Genomic DNA, 18,710 nt, shown 5'->3' with positions numbered 1-18,710 from the left:
GTGAGTATTGAAAAACGTTGAATTTTTAAAAATAAATGTTCTAAAAATGTTTAATTAAAGCCGACAGAGCAAAACAAAAGACATGGTTGCAGGGCAGAGAAATATCTGGAGTTTTGTTGGAATTGTTAGAATCCCCAGTGTCAAACTGTCAAAAAGATAATCAGAGGGTTAGATAAGGTGGACAGGGAGAGCCTTTTTCCAAGTATGGGAACAGCAAACACGAGGGGACACAACTTTAAAGTGAGGAGAGATAGGTATAAGACAGATGTCAGAGGTAGTTTCTTTACTCAGAGTAGTAAGGATATGGAATGCTTTGCCTGCAACGGTAGTAGATTCGCCAAGTTTAAGTGCATTTAAGTTGGACAGGCATATGGACGTACATGGAATAGTGTAGGTGGGATGGGCTTCAGATTAGTATGACAGGGAGGCGCAACATCGAGGGCCGAAGGGCCTGTACTGCACTGGTATGTTCTATGTTCTATTACATTTACAACATTTAAAGGCATTTGGGTGGGTATATGAATAGGAAGAGTTTGGAGGGATATGGGCCAGGTACTGGCAGGTGGGACTAGATTGGGTTGGGATATCTGGTCGGCATGGACGGGTTGGACTGAAGGGTTTGTTTCCATGCTGTACGTCTCTAGGACTCTATGACTAAGTAGTGACTTTAAAATGTTATGTAAAAGCCCATTTAAATTTTATATCACTTGCTAAAGTAACAGCTTAGTGTATTCCTTTACCAGAAAGCTAAAGCAAGAATTAAGGGGTGGTGAAGGAGTAGCTGAACACCATTTAGTCTACTGACGCACAGTCAAGTCTGCTGAGCGCTGAAGAGTCTTAATGACTGGCAAAGTGAAAGGCACATACCCTTGGGAGTGTTTGTTGAAGTTCAGTCCTTGAAAAGTGTGCAAACTTAAAAATTCTTCCAACAGCTGCAAAGCATACTAACCTGTTTCTGATGCGTGTCCTGATATTTTTTTTCTCTCTGTTACTAATCCCTGCTACAGAGGGGAGGCTGTCCAGTCTATTTTTATGTTTGAGACTTGCAATGCATTTTTATAGTCACTATCGTTTGAAGCAACCATCTCACTAACTTCATTGAATACAATGAAGCTGTTGTCCTGAATTATTTTAGTGTAATTTTAAAAAAAAACTAGAAAAATAGGAATGACTCCCATTTGTATGACACTTCTTGCATTCCTCGGATATCTCAAAGCACTTTTCAGGTGACTAAGTATTTTTGAAGTGTAGTTTCCACTAGTTTAGAAACAGAGAAAACTAGGAGCAGGAGTGTAGACCATTTGGCCCTTAGAGTAGCTCAACCCTTCAATATGATCATAGCTGATCCTCTACCCTGACACCATAAGCCTGCGCTCTCTCCATACTTGTTGACCCCTTTTAATCTCTAGAAGTCTATCTTTTCCATTATTAAATATGTTCAGTGACTTATCCTCCACAGACTTTTTGTAGGAGTCAATTCCACAGGTTCACTGCTGTCTGAGAAAAAGAAATCTATCCTTATCAGTCCAAAATGGCATACTGTGAATTCTGAGACCCTGACCCCTTGTTCTGCACTCCCTGGCTAAGGAAATGTCATCCCTGCATCCAGTCTGATCAGCCCTGTCTGAATTTTATGTTTCAATGTGGTCCCCTTATTCATCTAAACTCTAACATATTCAGGCCCAAATGTTCCAATCTCACTGCCTACAACGAGTCTTCCATTTCAGGAATCAGTTTAGTAAACCTTTTACCTCTCTGTCCCTTTATTCATTTCTGTTTCCTATCTGTTAACCAATTTTCAATCCAGGCCAGTATATTACCACCAGTCCCATGTGCTTTGATTTGTACACACTAACCTGTTATCTGGGTCTTAATTTTTATAGATGCACCATAGAAAGCATCCTATCCAGATGTGTCTCAGCTTGGTTTGGCAACTGCTTTGCCCAAGACCACAAGAAATTACAGCGATGTGAATGCAGCCCATTCTGTCATGAAAATCAGTCTCCCTTCCATTGACTCTGTCTACACTTCCTGCTGTCTCATGAAAGCAGCCAACATCAACAAAGACCCCTCCCGCCCCGGTTATACTCTCTTCCACCCGCTTTCCTCAGTCAGAAGATACAAAAGTTTGAAAACACATACCAAGAGATTGAAGGACAGCTTCCCAGCTGTTATCAGACTTGTGAATGGACCTCTCATATATTAGAGTTGATCTTGCTAGCTGTAACGCTATATTCTATTACCCTATATACAGGGTAGGCATGATTTGTCTGGAAAACACAAAGCAATAATTTCCACTGTGTATGTGACAAAATAAATCCAATCAAAAAAGCTTTCTGAAAATCCAAACATACCTCATCCTCTCGTTCTCACTCATTTACTACCTATATCCTCAAACATTCATTTGGTTTGTCAAACACTTTCACTTTCATAAATCTAGTTTTCTCCACTTGTTTTGATGTAATGTGGTTTAATTTTCCACCTTCCAATCAACTGGGACTGGTCTAGATGCTGCTGAAAGAATGTATCCGTTCTTTCTATGGACATCTATTTTAGTATCCTGGGATGTAGATTATCAAGTCCTGGGGATTTATCAGATTTTGGTTCCATTAATTTCTCTAACACGTTTTTCTTTACTAATCATCTTCACTTCGTCCTTCTCATTACACTCTCACTTCCTAGTATTTCTATGAAGACTTGAATTAAAGTAGTTATTTAATTGCCATTTCTTGTGTTTTCCATTGCAATTCTCTCACTTAAACTATGAGCAGCTTACATTTGTCTTCACTAAGCATTTCCTTTATATGTGTATACTCTTATAGTCTGCTCTTGTGTTCCTTCCAAGTTTACTTTCGTACTCTATTTTACTTTTCCCATGTACCTTGGTGAATTCGAAACTGCTCTCAGTCCTCAGGGTTGCTACTTTTTTCCAGAAACCTTATATTATTTTTTTTTGTGTCGAGCATTAACCTTATTTTCCTTTGATAGCCATAGTGGGCCCACTTTTCCTGTTGTTTTGTGAAAAAAATGTATAACTGTTGCAATGCGTTCCTTATCCACTGCCATGATGTTTAATAATGTTAAACATGCAGCCAACTCACCCTTCATACTTGTGCAGTTTCCTTTGCTTGGATTTAGGATCCTTGTTTTGGATTGAACTACTTCACTTCCTATCCCATTGAAGAATTCTATTATGTTATAGTCACTTTTTCCTGAATCTAATAAATGTGGCAGGCAAGATACAAGCAGCCAACTCCCACAAATAACAGTGTGATAATGTCATTAGGTTCTTTTCCAGAGGTTTCACACACGAGATGCAATTCGCGCATACCAACTTGTGCAAACAGTTGGTTTGGATTTTCAGTTTTTTAAAGCCTGTACAAGCTAGGTGACCCCCTTTGACCCTTTTCGCAGGTGTGCGAAACCGAGTCAGAGGCCCCGAACAAAGAAAACACATTCCCTTCTTCAGGTCAGTTGGTCATGCTCACAGATACTCTGGTCACTCCTTCACAGTCACATGTCACTCGAGACAACATCCAGCCACTCCCTCTCAGTCACGTTACCCCAGGTACAATGGTAGGATGAGATCATCCTCCGAAATAATGCAAATGTAAATGCCCTAATCCTGGGGAATTGTTATGCAAACAACTTCCTGACTCAGTGAATCCCCTAGATCAGGGGTGAGCAATTAATTCTTCCAAGGGGCTACATGAGAAACCTGAGTTGTGCAGGAGGGCTGAACCAACAATATGTTGAACATAAGTCTGCTCAGTATTAATTTTCTCCCATTGTAAAAGGTACTAAATTATATAGTTTTGCACTGAAACTTATAATCAAAAGAATAAGGATATTCTGTTACAATAAAGATATGAAATTGTGGAGTAGGTGAAATATAGAAGAAATAAACAGTAAAAACAATTTCAGTATTTCATTTTATTTTAACATGTTAATCTCAAACCAGTAATGAAAAGTTGTTTCATTATTCAGTATTACAAACAACAAACCACTCTATACAAAAAGCAATGTGTTTTTAATGTTTTTCAGTTCATTTCACTTGTTTAGTGAGAAAACTCTAGTCTGTTTTAGGCTTGAATAAGTGCACTCAAATCTGGTTGAATGTCTGAGGTGGATATGCGAAGGACAGCTGAGAGGTGATCATCAGTGATAGAGGATCTGTATTTGGATTTGTTGAACTTCACTGAGAATGTCTGTTTGCAAATATAGGTAGATCCAAAGAGGACTAGAATCTTCTGAGCATGCCTCCTCGTGTGGAAAGTTCTCCTCTTTGAGGGAAGAGTAAAAATCAAGCAGTGATACTGACCTAAAGTACTCTGGCCAGAAGTGTGTCAGACTGCAGGTCAATGAGTTCAAGCTGAACATCACTAGGTGCATTCTCCATATTGCATGTAAATGGGGGAAAAAAGCATGTGCATTTCATTCCCAACCGTTTTAAAGTCTTGAAATTGCCTTTAAAATTCACCATGCAGTGCTTCTAACATAGAACCTGTGGAAGTGATCAGCTGAAGGTGCAGCTTCCTTCAGTGTTGGCAAGTGGGTGAGAATGTTGTCCTCCATTTGGCTTGAGAGAAGCTGCAACTTTCTCATAAAAGCTTTCACCAAGTTGTACATTTCATGCACAAAAAGGCCCTTGCACTGCAGTTTCACATTTAGTTCATTCATAAGTGCAGTCACTTCAACAGCAAAACCAAGGTCTGCAATCCAGTCTGCATCTGAAAGCTGTGGAGTGCCATTCCCTTTCTTCACACACAAATCTCGATTCTCTTCTCTCAGGTCCCATACACTTTTCAGCACTTTGCCCAGGCTGAGCCACCTGACAGCTGTGTGGTAGCCTATGTTCAATCTCAGTTTCCTCCAAAAGTGCAACAAACTGCCTGTGATTCAAAGCTCTTGCCCAGATGAAGTTAACTATTTTAGTTACAACATCAACCACATGGTTAGTTTTTAATACTGACTTACACAACACTTCCTGATGTATAATACAATGCAAAAATACCAATTTCTGTTCAGGTTGAATTTCTGTCACTTTATCCTGCATTCTCGTTAAGAGTCCGACATGTTTTCTGTTCGATTTGGACGACCATCCATTGTCACACCTGCCAGCTTGTCCCATTTTAGTCCCAACATGTCCAAACATGCATTTACCTCCATGAACAAATCATTACCAGTTGTTTCTTTCATTGACTGCATGGCTGCCTGCTCCTCCATGATTTTAAAGTCTGTAGTTATCCCACGTACGAAGATGAGTAGCTGGGCTGTGTCACGTACGTCGCAGCTCTCATCCAAAGCCAAGGAAAAACCATCAAAGTTGACCACTCTGTGCTGTAGCGGAAGCTCCAGATTTCTCATGATATCCCCAATCCTTCTCATTAGTGTGTCGGGACAGGGGCACATTCTCAACTGCCTCCTTTTTCTCCGGGCATATTAGTTCTGCAGAGTCCAACAAGCACTCCTTAATAAACTCTCCATCAGAAAATGGGTTTACTGTTTCTGGTGATTTTGTGGATATGACATAACTTGTCTTGGCATGAGCTGACATTTTGAGAGCGAGCCAGCAAGCCTCACTTTTAGGTGTTCATGCACGCTCATACATGCACATGTGCATCCATATGTAAATAAAAAAGCATCCTTTTCAAAACACAAGCAACACAGTTGTATTGTGTGCATGCCATAAATATTTTTTTCATTTATGTTCTAATTTAAGATTGACCTCATGCAGGCCAGACAGGAACGACCAAAGGGCCGGATGTGGCCCGCGGGCCGTAAAATGCCCAGGTCTGCCCTAGACATTAAGTGTGACATGCCTAGCTTCAGGGGATGGCTATGAAAGCATTTCTGAATGGAAGAGATTGAATGATAGTCTGATTTGATAATAGTAGGGGAGTAGTAGCAAATGATTGTCTAAATGTTTAGGAGGTGTCTGCATTCCTACATGAATGCTGTCCCTACCCATTTCCAGAATGTTCAGTTGGTGCAGTGTAACCCTTTAATGTTACGTTAATGTCCAGAGAGATATTCCAGTTTAATCTTTTAACATTACAATGTTATACCTCACTGGAGTTGTGTCCTTTGAATCAAGCTATGATATTGCTTAAGTTTTCACAATGCTAAAACATTTTTCAAAAGTACACTGAATTCCTCACTTGTCCTTCATACCCAGGTTGATATAAAGCAGGTCTCTGATGCTTAATAAAAAATTACTAATTATTACAAATAAATAGACTCCGTAGCCACAGATAAGCAATTATAAACCATCGACATGTGTCCCTACTCGATAAAACTCTAATTGTCCACTACATATACAGACACAAAACAAAATCAATGGTGCTATGAGCGGCAGGTACTACTGTGAGCACAGTTCAGTGCACCCTGTGTGCAGGGATTCCTGAGATGCTTTTGTTGATGAGAATGCTATCTCTTGGTCTCCTTTTGTCAGAGGGGACAGGATGACGGGTTCACTCTTGTAAAATATCTCTCACTTAAGGTCCCAGCTTGCAGCAATTGGAAAGGGGAAACAAATTGGCTGTCTTCAGGTTTGAGATGTTTTTCACTGCAGAGCAAAAACAGCTCCTCTCCTTCCAGGTTTTTGGGAATTAAATAAAGACCCCAATCTATTCAGTTACCTGGGTGCCAATCATACAGTTATTAGCAGGCAGTGAAGGCCTTTGTCATTGGTCTGTGGACTAATGACCAGTTATCAATCCGCTATCTACTGCCAGCCAAAGTTCCATTCGTATACATCCCTTGGTTCCAGCTTATCTGCAAATTAGGCTTCTGCAATTGTTTGAACAAGGAGCTATGTAACAATACCTAGAGTTAATTACTTGATTTTATAAAGTGCAGCAATCCTTGGTTTCTAAAACCATCTGTTTTCCATTTCAGTCCAGGGTGTAAAACAGAAAAATAAAATAATGGATTGAATAGCCTCTTTTTGTGATGATGATTGAGGGTTAAATATTGGCCTGACGTCCGGGAGAACTCCCTTACTTTTCTTCAAAATAGTCCATCCCTTCCCTGAGCAGGTAGATGGGGTTCTCAGTTTAATAGTTCCACCAAGTGGTGGCACATCTAACAGTACAACTTTCAGCACTGCATTGGAGAGTCAACCTTCCTTTACACTTAAGCCATGGATTAGGACTTGAACAGAGAACCTCGCATCTCAGGAGAAAGTGCTTCCAACTGAGTTACTGTCTCACCTAAAATGGAAAACACTTGAAAATGTAGATATTCATATTTTCCTATTCCATCTCTTGAGTTGAAATGGGTTTCTTGCAACTTAGATACCTTGTTCAACCTGAGACAGAGCTTCAAATCTAACATCCTCTCAATCACAATGATCCCTTCTTTCTCCTGGAGGAGCATCTGCCTCTTCCACTACCCGAGTTGTAATGTTATTCCTTAAGTATATTCACTGTTTCTGCACTGTTAGAAGCAATGTATAACTTTAAGTTGAAATAATTTTTTTTGTGTTCGGGGGAGACATGGTTTTAGTTTCATTTTTAAAGTTGTTCTTATGGGCTTAATGCCAGGAGGTTTGGAGGCTCTTTTTATAATGAGGTGCTACAACTGTCAAGTTATGTGATTGAGGTGGGGGGAGTTGGTGATTTAGTGCATTTTTAAGAAAAGGATAGAACAAATTGTGCTGTTGCCTATCTAGAAGGGGTTCAGGGAGAGATTGACTGATGAGAGTTTTTCTATCAGTGTGTGAGTATGCCAGGAGTGGTGGTAGTACCATTAACACTCGAGTGAAAGAAATTCAGGAGGAAATTTAATTTAGGGACCTTGTACGCTTTGCTTTGAAGTTAAAGTAATAGTGAATTTAGTTTGCAGTTTGCTTTTGATGTTGCATGGAAAAATACCAGCTGAAGGAAAGACTTTTAGTGAAGGTACAGAAACTTTTCAGAAGGAAGCCAGGTGTAGCAGTGCCAGCTTAGTGAGAAGTTTCAGTGAGGAGACAGTGATAAACCTTCACTGGGGTTCACTGTCTGGGTTGATTTCTGCGTAAAAGAAAAATGGTGTTTGAATACTTTTGCTTGTGTTTGTACTGAAATCTTTCCAACTTTCTTTGCCCAGTGTAATCAGTGTACTGATTTTGTTTTCTTAGTCATAGAAATGTACAGCATGGAAACAGGCCCTTTGGTCCAACCCATACATGCCAACCAGATATCCCAACTCAAAACTAGTCCCACCTGCCAGCACCCATCCCACATCCCTCCAAATCCTTCCTATTCATGTACCCATCCAAAGCCTTTTAAATGATGCAATTGTACCAGCCTCTGCCACTTCCTCTATGCTAGCATAGTTGTAATTTCTATAACTGACCTCCATAGTTAAAAAGCAAACATTGTTAGGTTCTCTCAGGCCAGTTTTCACACTGGTATAAGATTTGTTCAGTTAAGAGCTGGAATCCATTTTAGATGGAGTACTCCAATCCGCTTGCTCGCCATTTTGTCTCTGGCTGTCAATGGCTCAAGTTTAAAGTTCTTGTTTTTGCCTTCAGTTCCATTCATGACTTATCCCAACCTGCTCTGTAGTAGTCAGCAAGATATTTCTCCTTGTCTTGCACCCAACTTTTATTTGCTCACTTCTTTTAACTAACATTCTGCCAGGTTTTGGCTCTGTTACTCCAAGCTAATGCCACAATTTAGAGTATGCTAGCACTTGAGTCCAATACTGAGAAAGCATTGCAAAATTGGGAGGTGCTATCTTTTCATGTGCTGTGTCAAGTGGACATGCAGTTCAAAGAAAACCACAACGCATCCATTTATCCCTCAATCGTCTTGTAAAATGGTTGAGCTGGCCACTTCATTAGTGTTCGTTAGTGACCTTGCCATGTATAAATTGGTTGCCACATTACCTCGTGTTACATTATGAAGTTCTGAGCTTTTGAATGGTGCTACATAAATCCAATTTCCTTCCCCACGTCTCTTCGTCCATCCCATTGTCTCATGACTCGCACCGAATCTTTCAGTCAGAAGGCCTACTCCGAAATTATTACCTTGAATGAATCTATTTGTCTCTCCTTTTTAAGATGCTCCTCAAAATCCATTACTTTAACTGAGAAGTCAGCTCCACCTCCCCAGATTTCTCTGTTCCCAGTTGAACATCTGTTTTGCATATACCAATCTGTAAAGTGTCTTTGTTGACACTTGCATCAGTGAGATTTTTGTCTGACAGAATAATTAGCATAATGTCTCTAGATGAACCCGAGCACATTTATGAAGCGTGTGTCAGTAAATTTGCGTAACGTCACTGAATGTATTATCAGTCAGCTGTAGGAGTGTTTTAGACTTCATATCCGGGAGTGAGAAGGCATCAGAACTGTAGTCAATCATCCTGCTGTTAACAAAATTTAAATAATAAGTGTTAGTAATTGTCACTGCAGCAGATGGTGGTACTGGTTCCCTGACTGTTTTGTTCTCCAACTAAATTTTAAAGGCAAACCTTTTAAAACAGGAGGTCGTTTATCCCCTCAAGCTGTTCTATCAATGAATGGATGCTCCCTTTTTCTGCATACTAAAAGTTATGTTAAATAGGGGGAAATGCAACAGCAAAAATTTTAGCTGTCTGTACTCACTTTTTCTGAAGGAACAGGTTAATGTGAGATTGTAGTGGTTAACATTAATGATGCTTTCTGCTTCTCAGTGTAGTCAGGGAGGTGGTGGTTCCATTCAGCTGCATGGGAGTTTGTTCATGTGGTGAATTTCCGGATCTGTCCGACTCAGTTTGGTGTCCTGATAAGAGGCAGAACTGAAGAACCAGTGATGCCCACTGTAATTCCAACCTTTCTTGCCACCATTTCCCTGTGGCTCCCGAGCCTATTTATAATCCTGTCATACCTAATCGATGACAAATGATCACAGGTCATTAATCAACAATGCCTTATGTTCGAGAGATTAAGGGAGAGTGACCTATCATTGATGTCAAGGATGTGTTTGAGCAAGTGTAGAACCAAGGAGCTCTAACAAAACTCGCGTCACTGGATTGGTGGGGTGGTGGGAGCATATTCTCTCCACTGTTTGGAGTCGTAGGAAAATGGCTATGGTTGTTGGACCTTGGTTATCTCAGCTCCAAGGGATTTCAGCAAGTGTTCCTCAGCATAATGCCCGAGGCCCAACCATCTTTGCTGCTCCATCAATGACTATCCCTCCATTACAAGGTCAGAACTGGAAATGTTCACTGCACAATGTGCAGCACCATTCTCGACTCCCCATACTGAAGTATTCTGTACCCATGTGTAGTAAGACCAGAGCAACACTTAAGCTTGGGCTAATAAGTGGTAAGTAACATTCATGCCATAAAAGTGTCAGGTAACGACACTCTCCAACAGGAGAGAATCTATTCCTTGTCATTTAACATTCAGTGGGACTACCATTATTGAATCATCTACTATGATCAACCAGGGGGTCAGCGTAGATGAAAAATTGAACTGAGCTGCCCCTATAAATACCGTGGCTACAAGAGCAGGTCAGAATCTAGGAATCCTGCAGTGAGTAATTTATCTGGCAACTCTAGTAGGCACTGCTTTGCAACATTCCAAAGAATGTCATATCTGACTCTAATCATTTAAAGTATTTCTCTCTCAATGTATGCTGCCAGACCTGCTGAGTATCTCCTGCACTGAAAACAACAAAGTTTGGAGATCACAGAGGATCAGGCAGCATCATGGAGAAGAGAGCAAGGTAACACCTTGAGTCTAGATGACTCTTCATCCTAGCTGATGTGATGTGTGGAGGGGGCAGCATTTATGCTAGAGTTTTGGGAGGGGGGGGTGGGGTTGTTGGGATGTAGAGTGTCAGGGTAGAAAAGATGTGATAGTTCAGATTAAGTGATTGTAATTATCTCTGATACTTTGTTTTTATTTCCAGAATCTGCAGTATTTTAATTTTGTAAAAAAAAATTACTCCGGTGGCTCAGTGGTTAGCACTGCTGCCTCACGGCATCATGAACTTGGGTTCGATTCCAGCCTCGGGTGACTCTCTGTGTGGAATTTGTACATTCTTCCTGTGTCTGCGTGGGTTTCCTCTGGGTGCTCCGGTTTCCTCCCACAGTCTAAAGATGTGCAGGTTAGACGAATTGGCCATGCTAAATTGCCCATAGTGTTCAGGGGTGTGTGGGTTAGGTGGATTAGTCGAGGTGAAATTTAGAGCAATTGGGTAAGGGAATGGGTCTAGGTGGGTTACTGTTTGGAGGATCAGTGTGGACTTGATGGGCCAAATAGCCTGTTTCCACACTGTCGGGATTCTATGATGATGATGATTAACTCTTGCTGCCGCTGCCACCACAACACCACCCCCCACCCCAAAAAAAGTGTTTTGCCAAACCTAGAGTCTCTGGCTCATAATCAATACAGGAAGCCAGGGCACACACCAATCTGAGGAATGAGAGAAAAATCTTCATTGTTATTTCAATTGCATTTTCGAACTTTGAAGTTGCATATGACTTTGCAAAATTGTAAACGTGCTGTCTGCTTCAAATTGATTGAGCTTTTTTTAAAAAATTCTACAACTGCATAAACATTGTAGAAATGGTTACATCTTCTTCTCTCTAACCCCCACCCCCTGCAACCAACTGCCCTTAACCCCGAGGCACATTTATCATGTGCTTGGGATAGACATTATATAACCAATAGCTCAGATGAGCTCCCACTCCCAATAAAGTTATCCTGTAAACATTTTCCAGAAAGCTTTTAATTTGCATTCTACCTTATCTTGGAGCTTTGAAGGGTGCATGTGATAGTAAAATTAGCCAGAAGCCAGCACACAATGTATGCTTTTTTGTCCTACTGTTTAGCCTAATAAGAAAGTGACCACCCCCATTTCTAAAGTCTCATGAATTTGCTTCCAGCAGTCTGACACTGTTGTAGTGATATTCATAAAGTCACTTCAAAGTTTGCACTTGCTTTCAAAACCTTTTAGTGAGTTGGTGTTAAAAGCCCAATGTAATACTAGTCTTAAAAAAATTACATCTCATCCTTTTCAAACCTTTTTGCTAAGTTTAAAACTAGGCTGTAAAAAGTAAACTGCTCCCAAGCACTCTGGGCTTCAAATACATTTCAGCTGAGACTGAGGTGGTTCCAGTGTGGAATTAGCCCATATGTTGCCCAGATTGGGCTTTCAAATCTTAACATTCTTTTTTTTTTGGGTTAATTGACAAACCAAACTGAACGACATAATTACGTGAATTAATAAATTGAATTTGAGTTACTCAATTGTCTGGTCTATATATTTTTCCTAAATCATCTTTCATTATGTTTTACAAATCTAGTCATTTTCAGTATTTTAACAGTTGGCCTTTGTTTGAGCTTTATCTTTATATTTTTGCTTTTATTTATCTAGAGATAAAATGGTTTTTCACTTAAATTAGATCTTGGCTGCGTGCTAGTTGCAGAGATTTTGATGATGGGTTTGTTTTTCATTTTATAACTATTTTTCATGCAACCAACAATGTAATTTAGTGTTTATGCTTTTTCACCCAGTGCACTCGTAACTTATGTGAAGTTTGAGCATTGAACCATATGAAAGAAGGAAATGGAAGTAGGATACTACAAAGGCTGGAAAGTTAATGCAAAAATCTGGAAATACTAAGGACAGACAGCATCTGTGGAGACACAATTAACGTGGTCAATGATATTGCATTAAATTTTATTTTTGTTCACGATGTAAGGCTCATGACAGTATGGAAAGATCATTGTACAATGTTAACTCTTTTTGCTGTCTCTGCAGATACCTGAATATTTTCTGCATTTTCTATGTTTAAAATTTACAACATTCATACTTTATTTGCTTTTAGAAGTAACATTGATTAAATCTATTTTCTACCAAACGCAATCTGTTTTTATTGCAATGTTTTTAATGAGTTGTCTGTGACCCTTATTTCACATTGAGCATTAACTGATTTTAGCAATTTTGATTTTACACCGAGAGAGTGAGAGAGAGGGATGATCCAAAGAGCTTTGCAACCTGTGAAATATATTTTGAGGTATTGTCACTTGTAATTGAGGGAATACAATAACGAATTTGCACATAACAAGGTCCTGTGAGCAATAATGAGATAAATAACAAGATCTGTTTTTTAGCATTGTTTTAGTAGTAAATGTTGGTCAGAATGCTGGAAAGAACTCCATTGTTATTCTTCCAGCACTGTGGGACTGTTTACATCCACTTGAGCAGGAACCTAGGGTCTCTGCTTAAATTACATTGTTGGTCAATGGCACCTCTGACAGTGCAGCACTCTGTTTTTGTAATGTGGGAATGTTATGTTAGATTTTGTGCCAAATTTGCAACTTTTTTGACTTGAAGACATTGGTACCAGTTGAGCCATAGCTGGTACCACGTGGAGGATGAGGAAGGCATTGAGACTTGGGGGCAGTTGTGGAGAAGTGGTAGTGTCCCTATCTCTAAGCCTGGAGATCCAGGCTCAAGCCCCATCTGCTCCAACATCTCTGAGCAAGTTGATTACAAAGTATCAAGGCATTGAGACTGTGACTTTCCCAGGAAATCCCTTTTGCCTAGGTACCAGTTTGGATTCTGGCTCCTGATTTTATGTTGTACACATTCCGAAAAAAAACACCGTTTTTCTCCTGCATTGTAATTAAAGTGCATTTGCACCTTTTAAAATTCCTGAAACATTTATTGTTGGTGGGCTCTCTGGCTGAAGACTGGGAAAGTGCACCAATGATAAGATATCTTATCCAGCACACCTGATTATGAGTGATAATATTGTAAAGCTATTTCTTTAATTGGAAAGAATAGAAAGGTACACTTTTTTTTATCAGACTAGAGTTCAGATAAGGAAGTGAAACAAGTTAATGTGGTATTTATTTTAAGTAAATATATAGAAGATTAAATGAACTTCAGATTGTGATGGCAATTTTAAAAATCTCTAATTTCTGTCTTAAATGGCCTGACATCCTGACAGAATTTGCCTGGATTGTAATATTCTTGTCCATCAATCAATTTAGCATCCATTTGTAATATTTCCTCTTTATTTAATACATCTGAATGTTCAGAGCAAACATCTTTTAAGGTACTCTATTAAAATGTCTTCTAAAAATGCATTTTAACTGCCTTTACTCTATTTCTCATGAACCAACAGGAGCAAAAATACTTGAGGCACAGAAAAGTAGTTATTTGGCCCACAGCTTCCATGGCTAACCCATGGACAATCTTATCCCATCTTCAGCTCTGATCAGTCACCTAGTTGATTAGTAGTCCTTTAAACATCTATTAATTTTTTTTTTTAAATGCCACGTGAGTTTGCTTGCTGTATTATCATTTGAGGCAGTAACCTACCAGACCACTTCCACCCTCTGGAGTGAGAAATACAACTCCCAATTCCTCTTCCAATTTGAAGTCTAATCTCCCTAATTATTGATCTTTCAGCTAAAACTGTAAATTAGAATGTGTACTATTCCTATCATAGTCCCAATAATTCCTTATGTCTTTATTAATTATCTTCTTAGCCACCTCTAGTCCAAAGAAAACAGCCTCAGACTCTCAATTCCTTATAATTGTAGGCAACATCCTTGTACATCCACTCTGTACCATATTGAGTGAAATCACATCTTTCCCACTGTGCAGTGACCAGAACTGGGGCAGTACTGTAGTTGCAATCTAACTGGTGTTTTATGCATAATCTTCCCTGATCTGAGTGGACTGATCCAAGTGATCCAAGTTCCCAAACTAAACTAGTCACACCTGCCTGCATTTGGCCCATATCCCTCCAAACCTTTCTTATTCATGTACAGTACTATCTAAATGTCTTTTAAATTTGTTACTGTATCTGTATCCTCCACTTTTCTGGCAGTTCATTCCACACACACACCACTTTTTTTTAAAGAAAGTTATCCCTTGCCCTTTTTAAATCTGTCTTCTCTCTCCTTAAATGTGCCCCCTAGTTTTGAACTCCTCCCACTCTAAAAAAAGACCCTTGTCATTCACCTTATCGATGCTCCTCATGATTTTACAAACCTCTAAGGTCACCCCTCAACCTCATACGCTCCAGTGAAAAAAGAAGTCCCAGCCTTTCCAGTCTATTTTTATATCTCAAACCCTCCCTTCCTGGCAACATTCCAGTAAGTCTTTTCTGAATCCTCTCCAATTCAATAATATCGTTCCTATAACAGGGCGACCAGACCTGCACAGTACTCCAAAAGAGAAATCACCAATGTCCTGTACAACCTCAACAATTGAGTTAGTGCAAAAGTAATGCAGCTTTTGAACATTCATTCTTAGGATCTGAACATGGATGATAACATTGGCATTTGGTGCCAGTCCCTTTATTGCCATTGGGATATTGATGAGCCACAGAATTGAATGGCTGCAGTCTGTATAATGTAGGTATACTTATGGTGCTGATTGTGAGGGACTTTGGTCCAGTGACAGTGAAGGAAAAGTACTGCCCCAAATCAGGATATGGAGGGGAGTGATGGTATTCCCATGTATCTGATATCCTTGTCCTTCTAGATGGTGGATATATCTGGTTTTGAAACAAACTGAGCAGATTGCTGGAGTGCCCTTGTAGATTGTATACACCACTACCACTATGTATCATGAATGGAGTTAATAAATGTTTAACCTAGATGTGGTATTGATCCAAAGAAACTGTTGACTTAGATGATGTCAAGCAGCTTGAGTATTGGAGCTGCACTCATCCAGTCAAGTGGGGAGTATTCCATCATACTCCTGACTTGTGCCTTCTGGATGGTGGACAGGCTTTGGAGAGTCAGGAGCTGAGTTAGTGCAGTCACAGTATTCCAGTTCTGTTTCTAGTCATGAGAGAGCTTTCTCTTGATTCCAGTTTTACTAAGGCTCCTTTGTACCATACTCTGTCAAATGCCACAATAACGTCAAGGGCATTCCTCTCCACTCACGTGTTGAATTCAGTACTTTTCTCCTTGTTTGGGCAAACTATATGTTGAGTTTAGCAGCCAGTGATTCTGGATAAAGCTGAACTGAGCGTCAAGTAGATTGTTAATGTGCAAGTGCTATTTGTGTCATAGTTGATGACACTATCCATCAGTTTGACAGTTGAGTTTAGCCTGATAGGCTGAGAATTGAACTAGAATAGATTGTGTCCTTTGTTGAAAGCATGTATCTGGACAATATTTGACATTGTCAGATAGGTGTCAGCTTTTAACTATGCTGCAAAGACTTCACTAGGGGCCCTGTATAGTTTGAATCACCTTTTTTCCTTCACTCATACAACTGGAATGTTGTCAGAGCCCATGGTCTTTGCTGTGTTCAGTGCCTTCAGTTTCATGATATCAGGATTGATAACAAAGATTGGTCCCCTGTCATCTTGATAATAGTAAAGTGAGTCCTGATGTTACCTTTGTTTTAACTCGTTTGCTGTTGATGGCCCAGAGCCTTCTGTGGCTGCTTGACTTTAAGCAGCTGGACTTGTTCTGCATGTGGCCCATTGAGCACAAGCAGTGCCACACCATATGATGGGGAGCATGTTCTCTGTGTAAAGATGGGATTTTTACCCTCTCAAGTACATTATAATGGTCACTCCTACCATTACAATGATGGACAGTTGCATCCGAAGATGCTTTTTGTCTATCACTGAATATTACTCACACTTGAGTGTTTATTTGTCATCCACTCAAATCACGCAATGTTTTTGGCCTTATTCAATTTTTTTTCCAAGTAAACCCATGGTTTACTCAGTGTGTGGCGCTGACTGAAATTGAGTGTCGGAACGTCATGTTTTGAGTGCCTGTGCCCCAGAGAAGTTTAGATTGGAAATGTGAATTAGAAGACAGCCCACCAAATTTAACTCTGGAAAATGGTCTTTATAAAACTAGATTTGCACATTCCTGTAAGTGCTTGTAGATAAAGTTTTCACTATCTTATGGGAGAACCAGAATTATTCTGCTGTGTCTTTCTCACATTGTAACAAATGTTTTTTTTCGTAGTCGGACTCCTCTCAAAGCGAGACGTGAATGAAAATCCATTAGTTCGTTGGTTAAGTTCGGTTTCGAGGAAGCTTTCTTGAATTGTTTTTAGAACTGTACTTTTAGTCATCCCTTTAATTTTATAGCTTTGTTTCCATTTCCCTTTAGTATTATCTCAGGACATTTTAATGTTAAAGGTGTGATATGAATACAAGTTCTTGGAACTTTTGTTGAGAGCATTGCACTTTGTTTTTCCTCAAAGCCAAACTAACCACGTGAAATAAAGAGGCATGATAAGATGAACAAGTATTTTATATAATTCTGCACTCTGTGCATAGACTGTCCTATGACCTCCCATGTGTGTGTCTTTTTATTGTTTTCTGTCAGCTCATGCACATTTTGACTGTTAAATCACTTGTTGTCAAGCCACCAAGGCAGTAACAATCTGAAGGAAGAGTTTTGCAACAAGGACTTGACGATTCTGGTAAAGTAACAAAAGGGCAAGGATAAAGAGAAATTTAATTCTGAGCGTGAGAAGTTTCTTCCTTTTTGCTGTGCTCAGTGACATAATGAAGGCTGTGTGCTTGTCATCCATTAACTGATGCAGCTGCTGCTATACGGATGACGTGAGTGTTGCTAAATGACTTTTCTGTGCCAGCACAGGAACGTTATCAGAGTTTATCTCTACCATACTTGAGGTTAAGTGCTATCGCATCATGAATTTAGATTTGAAGAAATAAAAATGACTTTGTTTGATATTGGGAGTTTGGGATATTGGGATATTGGCCTTTCTTGGGAGTTTGGTATGCAAATATGGTACTGTGAAATGCTGACAGTTTTTGAATTTCCAATTTCTTAAGTTTGTGACTTTTTCTTCCTCCTTTCTGCAGTTGAACATGAAAAGGGCTTTGCTCTCTACCAACCACATCACCAAGAGTACAAATTTAACCTGTCCCAAATTCCAGAAGGAGAGGCTGTCACTGCAGCAGAATTTCGGATTTACAAGGAGTGGGTGAGAAGGCATTTCGAAAATGAAACATTTCAGATCAGCATCTACCAGGTGCTCCATGAGAATATCAACAGGTGAGAGCAGACTTGGACAGTAACATACTCTCCTCTCCTCCCCACCCCACACCCCAAAGTTTTTGAATTGGGCACGTTCTAATATCCTGCAACTTTCCCAAATGTGTGTTGGCCTGGTCTAACTCGGACCTTAGCTTTCTATCATTGCTTTTAATGGCTGGTCCCCAGGACAATGGTTTCCTGCTTATTTTGTTCATGAGCTTCTCTCTGTTGAGATGATGCAGGGTTTAAGACTATCAATCCACTGCAATCTGAAAATCTACTTAAAAAGTAATTCCTGTCCGAAGTGTAAAACCTGTTTGAACTTTTCTGTCTTAACTTGTGAAGCCATATGTCACATTCCTCCAAGTGTTTGTTTTGCATTACATTATCAATTGTTGCCTTGTACAATGGATTCCAGGTAAGAGCACACTGCTCCAATATATCAGTTAAGTCTTGTATTGTTTGTAAGGTTTGTTCTATTCCAAGCAATGATGGGCGTTTTCAGAGTCTAAACTCTTAATATGGTGCTGCCAGGGGGCCTAGAATTGGGTGCGTGCAATTTGAAAGCAAGCAGGATCTTCCAGGAACATGTCTCCGTGTTCTCAAACAAGTAATAATTACAGTTGACAGGCAGGCCTGTATATTCTGGCCAAAGGAAGCAGTTCTTAATTGCTCATGAAATTAAGGTTTTATAATTTTATTAATAGTTTTGTTTTAAAGGTTGACT

General features: G+C 39.7%; 1 protein-coding gene across 1 annotated transcript in view; it reads left to right on the top strand.

Moving 5' to 3' along the window:
• Positions 1-18,710, top strand: part of bmp6 (bone morphogenetic protein 6) — a 134,454-nt gene that overhangs the window by 28,627 nt on the left and 87,117 nt on the right. The window contains exon 2 of the mRNA XM_043688583.2: positions 17,809-18,001. Within this exon, the coding sequence (XP_043544518.2) occupies positions 17,809-18,001 (193 nt within the window). The remainder of the gene's footprint in view (positions 1-17,808; positions 18,002-18,710) is intronic.

Source organism: Chiloscyllium plagiosum, unplaced genomic scaffold, assembly GCF_037043375.1.
Source record: "Chiloscyllium plagiosum isolate Xiang-an unplaced genomic scaffold, Cpla_swu_hap1 HiC_scaffold_4, whole genome shotgun sequence".
Taxonomy (NCBI): domain Eukaryota; kingdom Metazoa; phylum Chordata; class Chondrichthyes; order Orectolobiformes; family Hemiscylliidae; genus Chiloscyllium; species Chiloscyllium plagiosum.
Note: the sequence above shows the minus strand (reverse complement) of the source record. Positions and strands in the feature narration are given on the sequence as shown.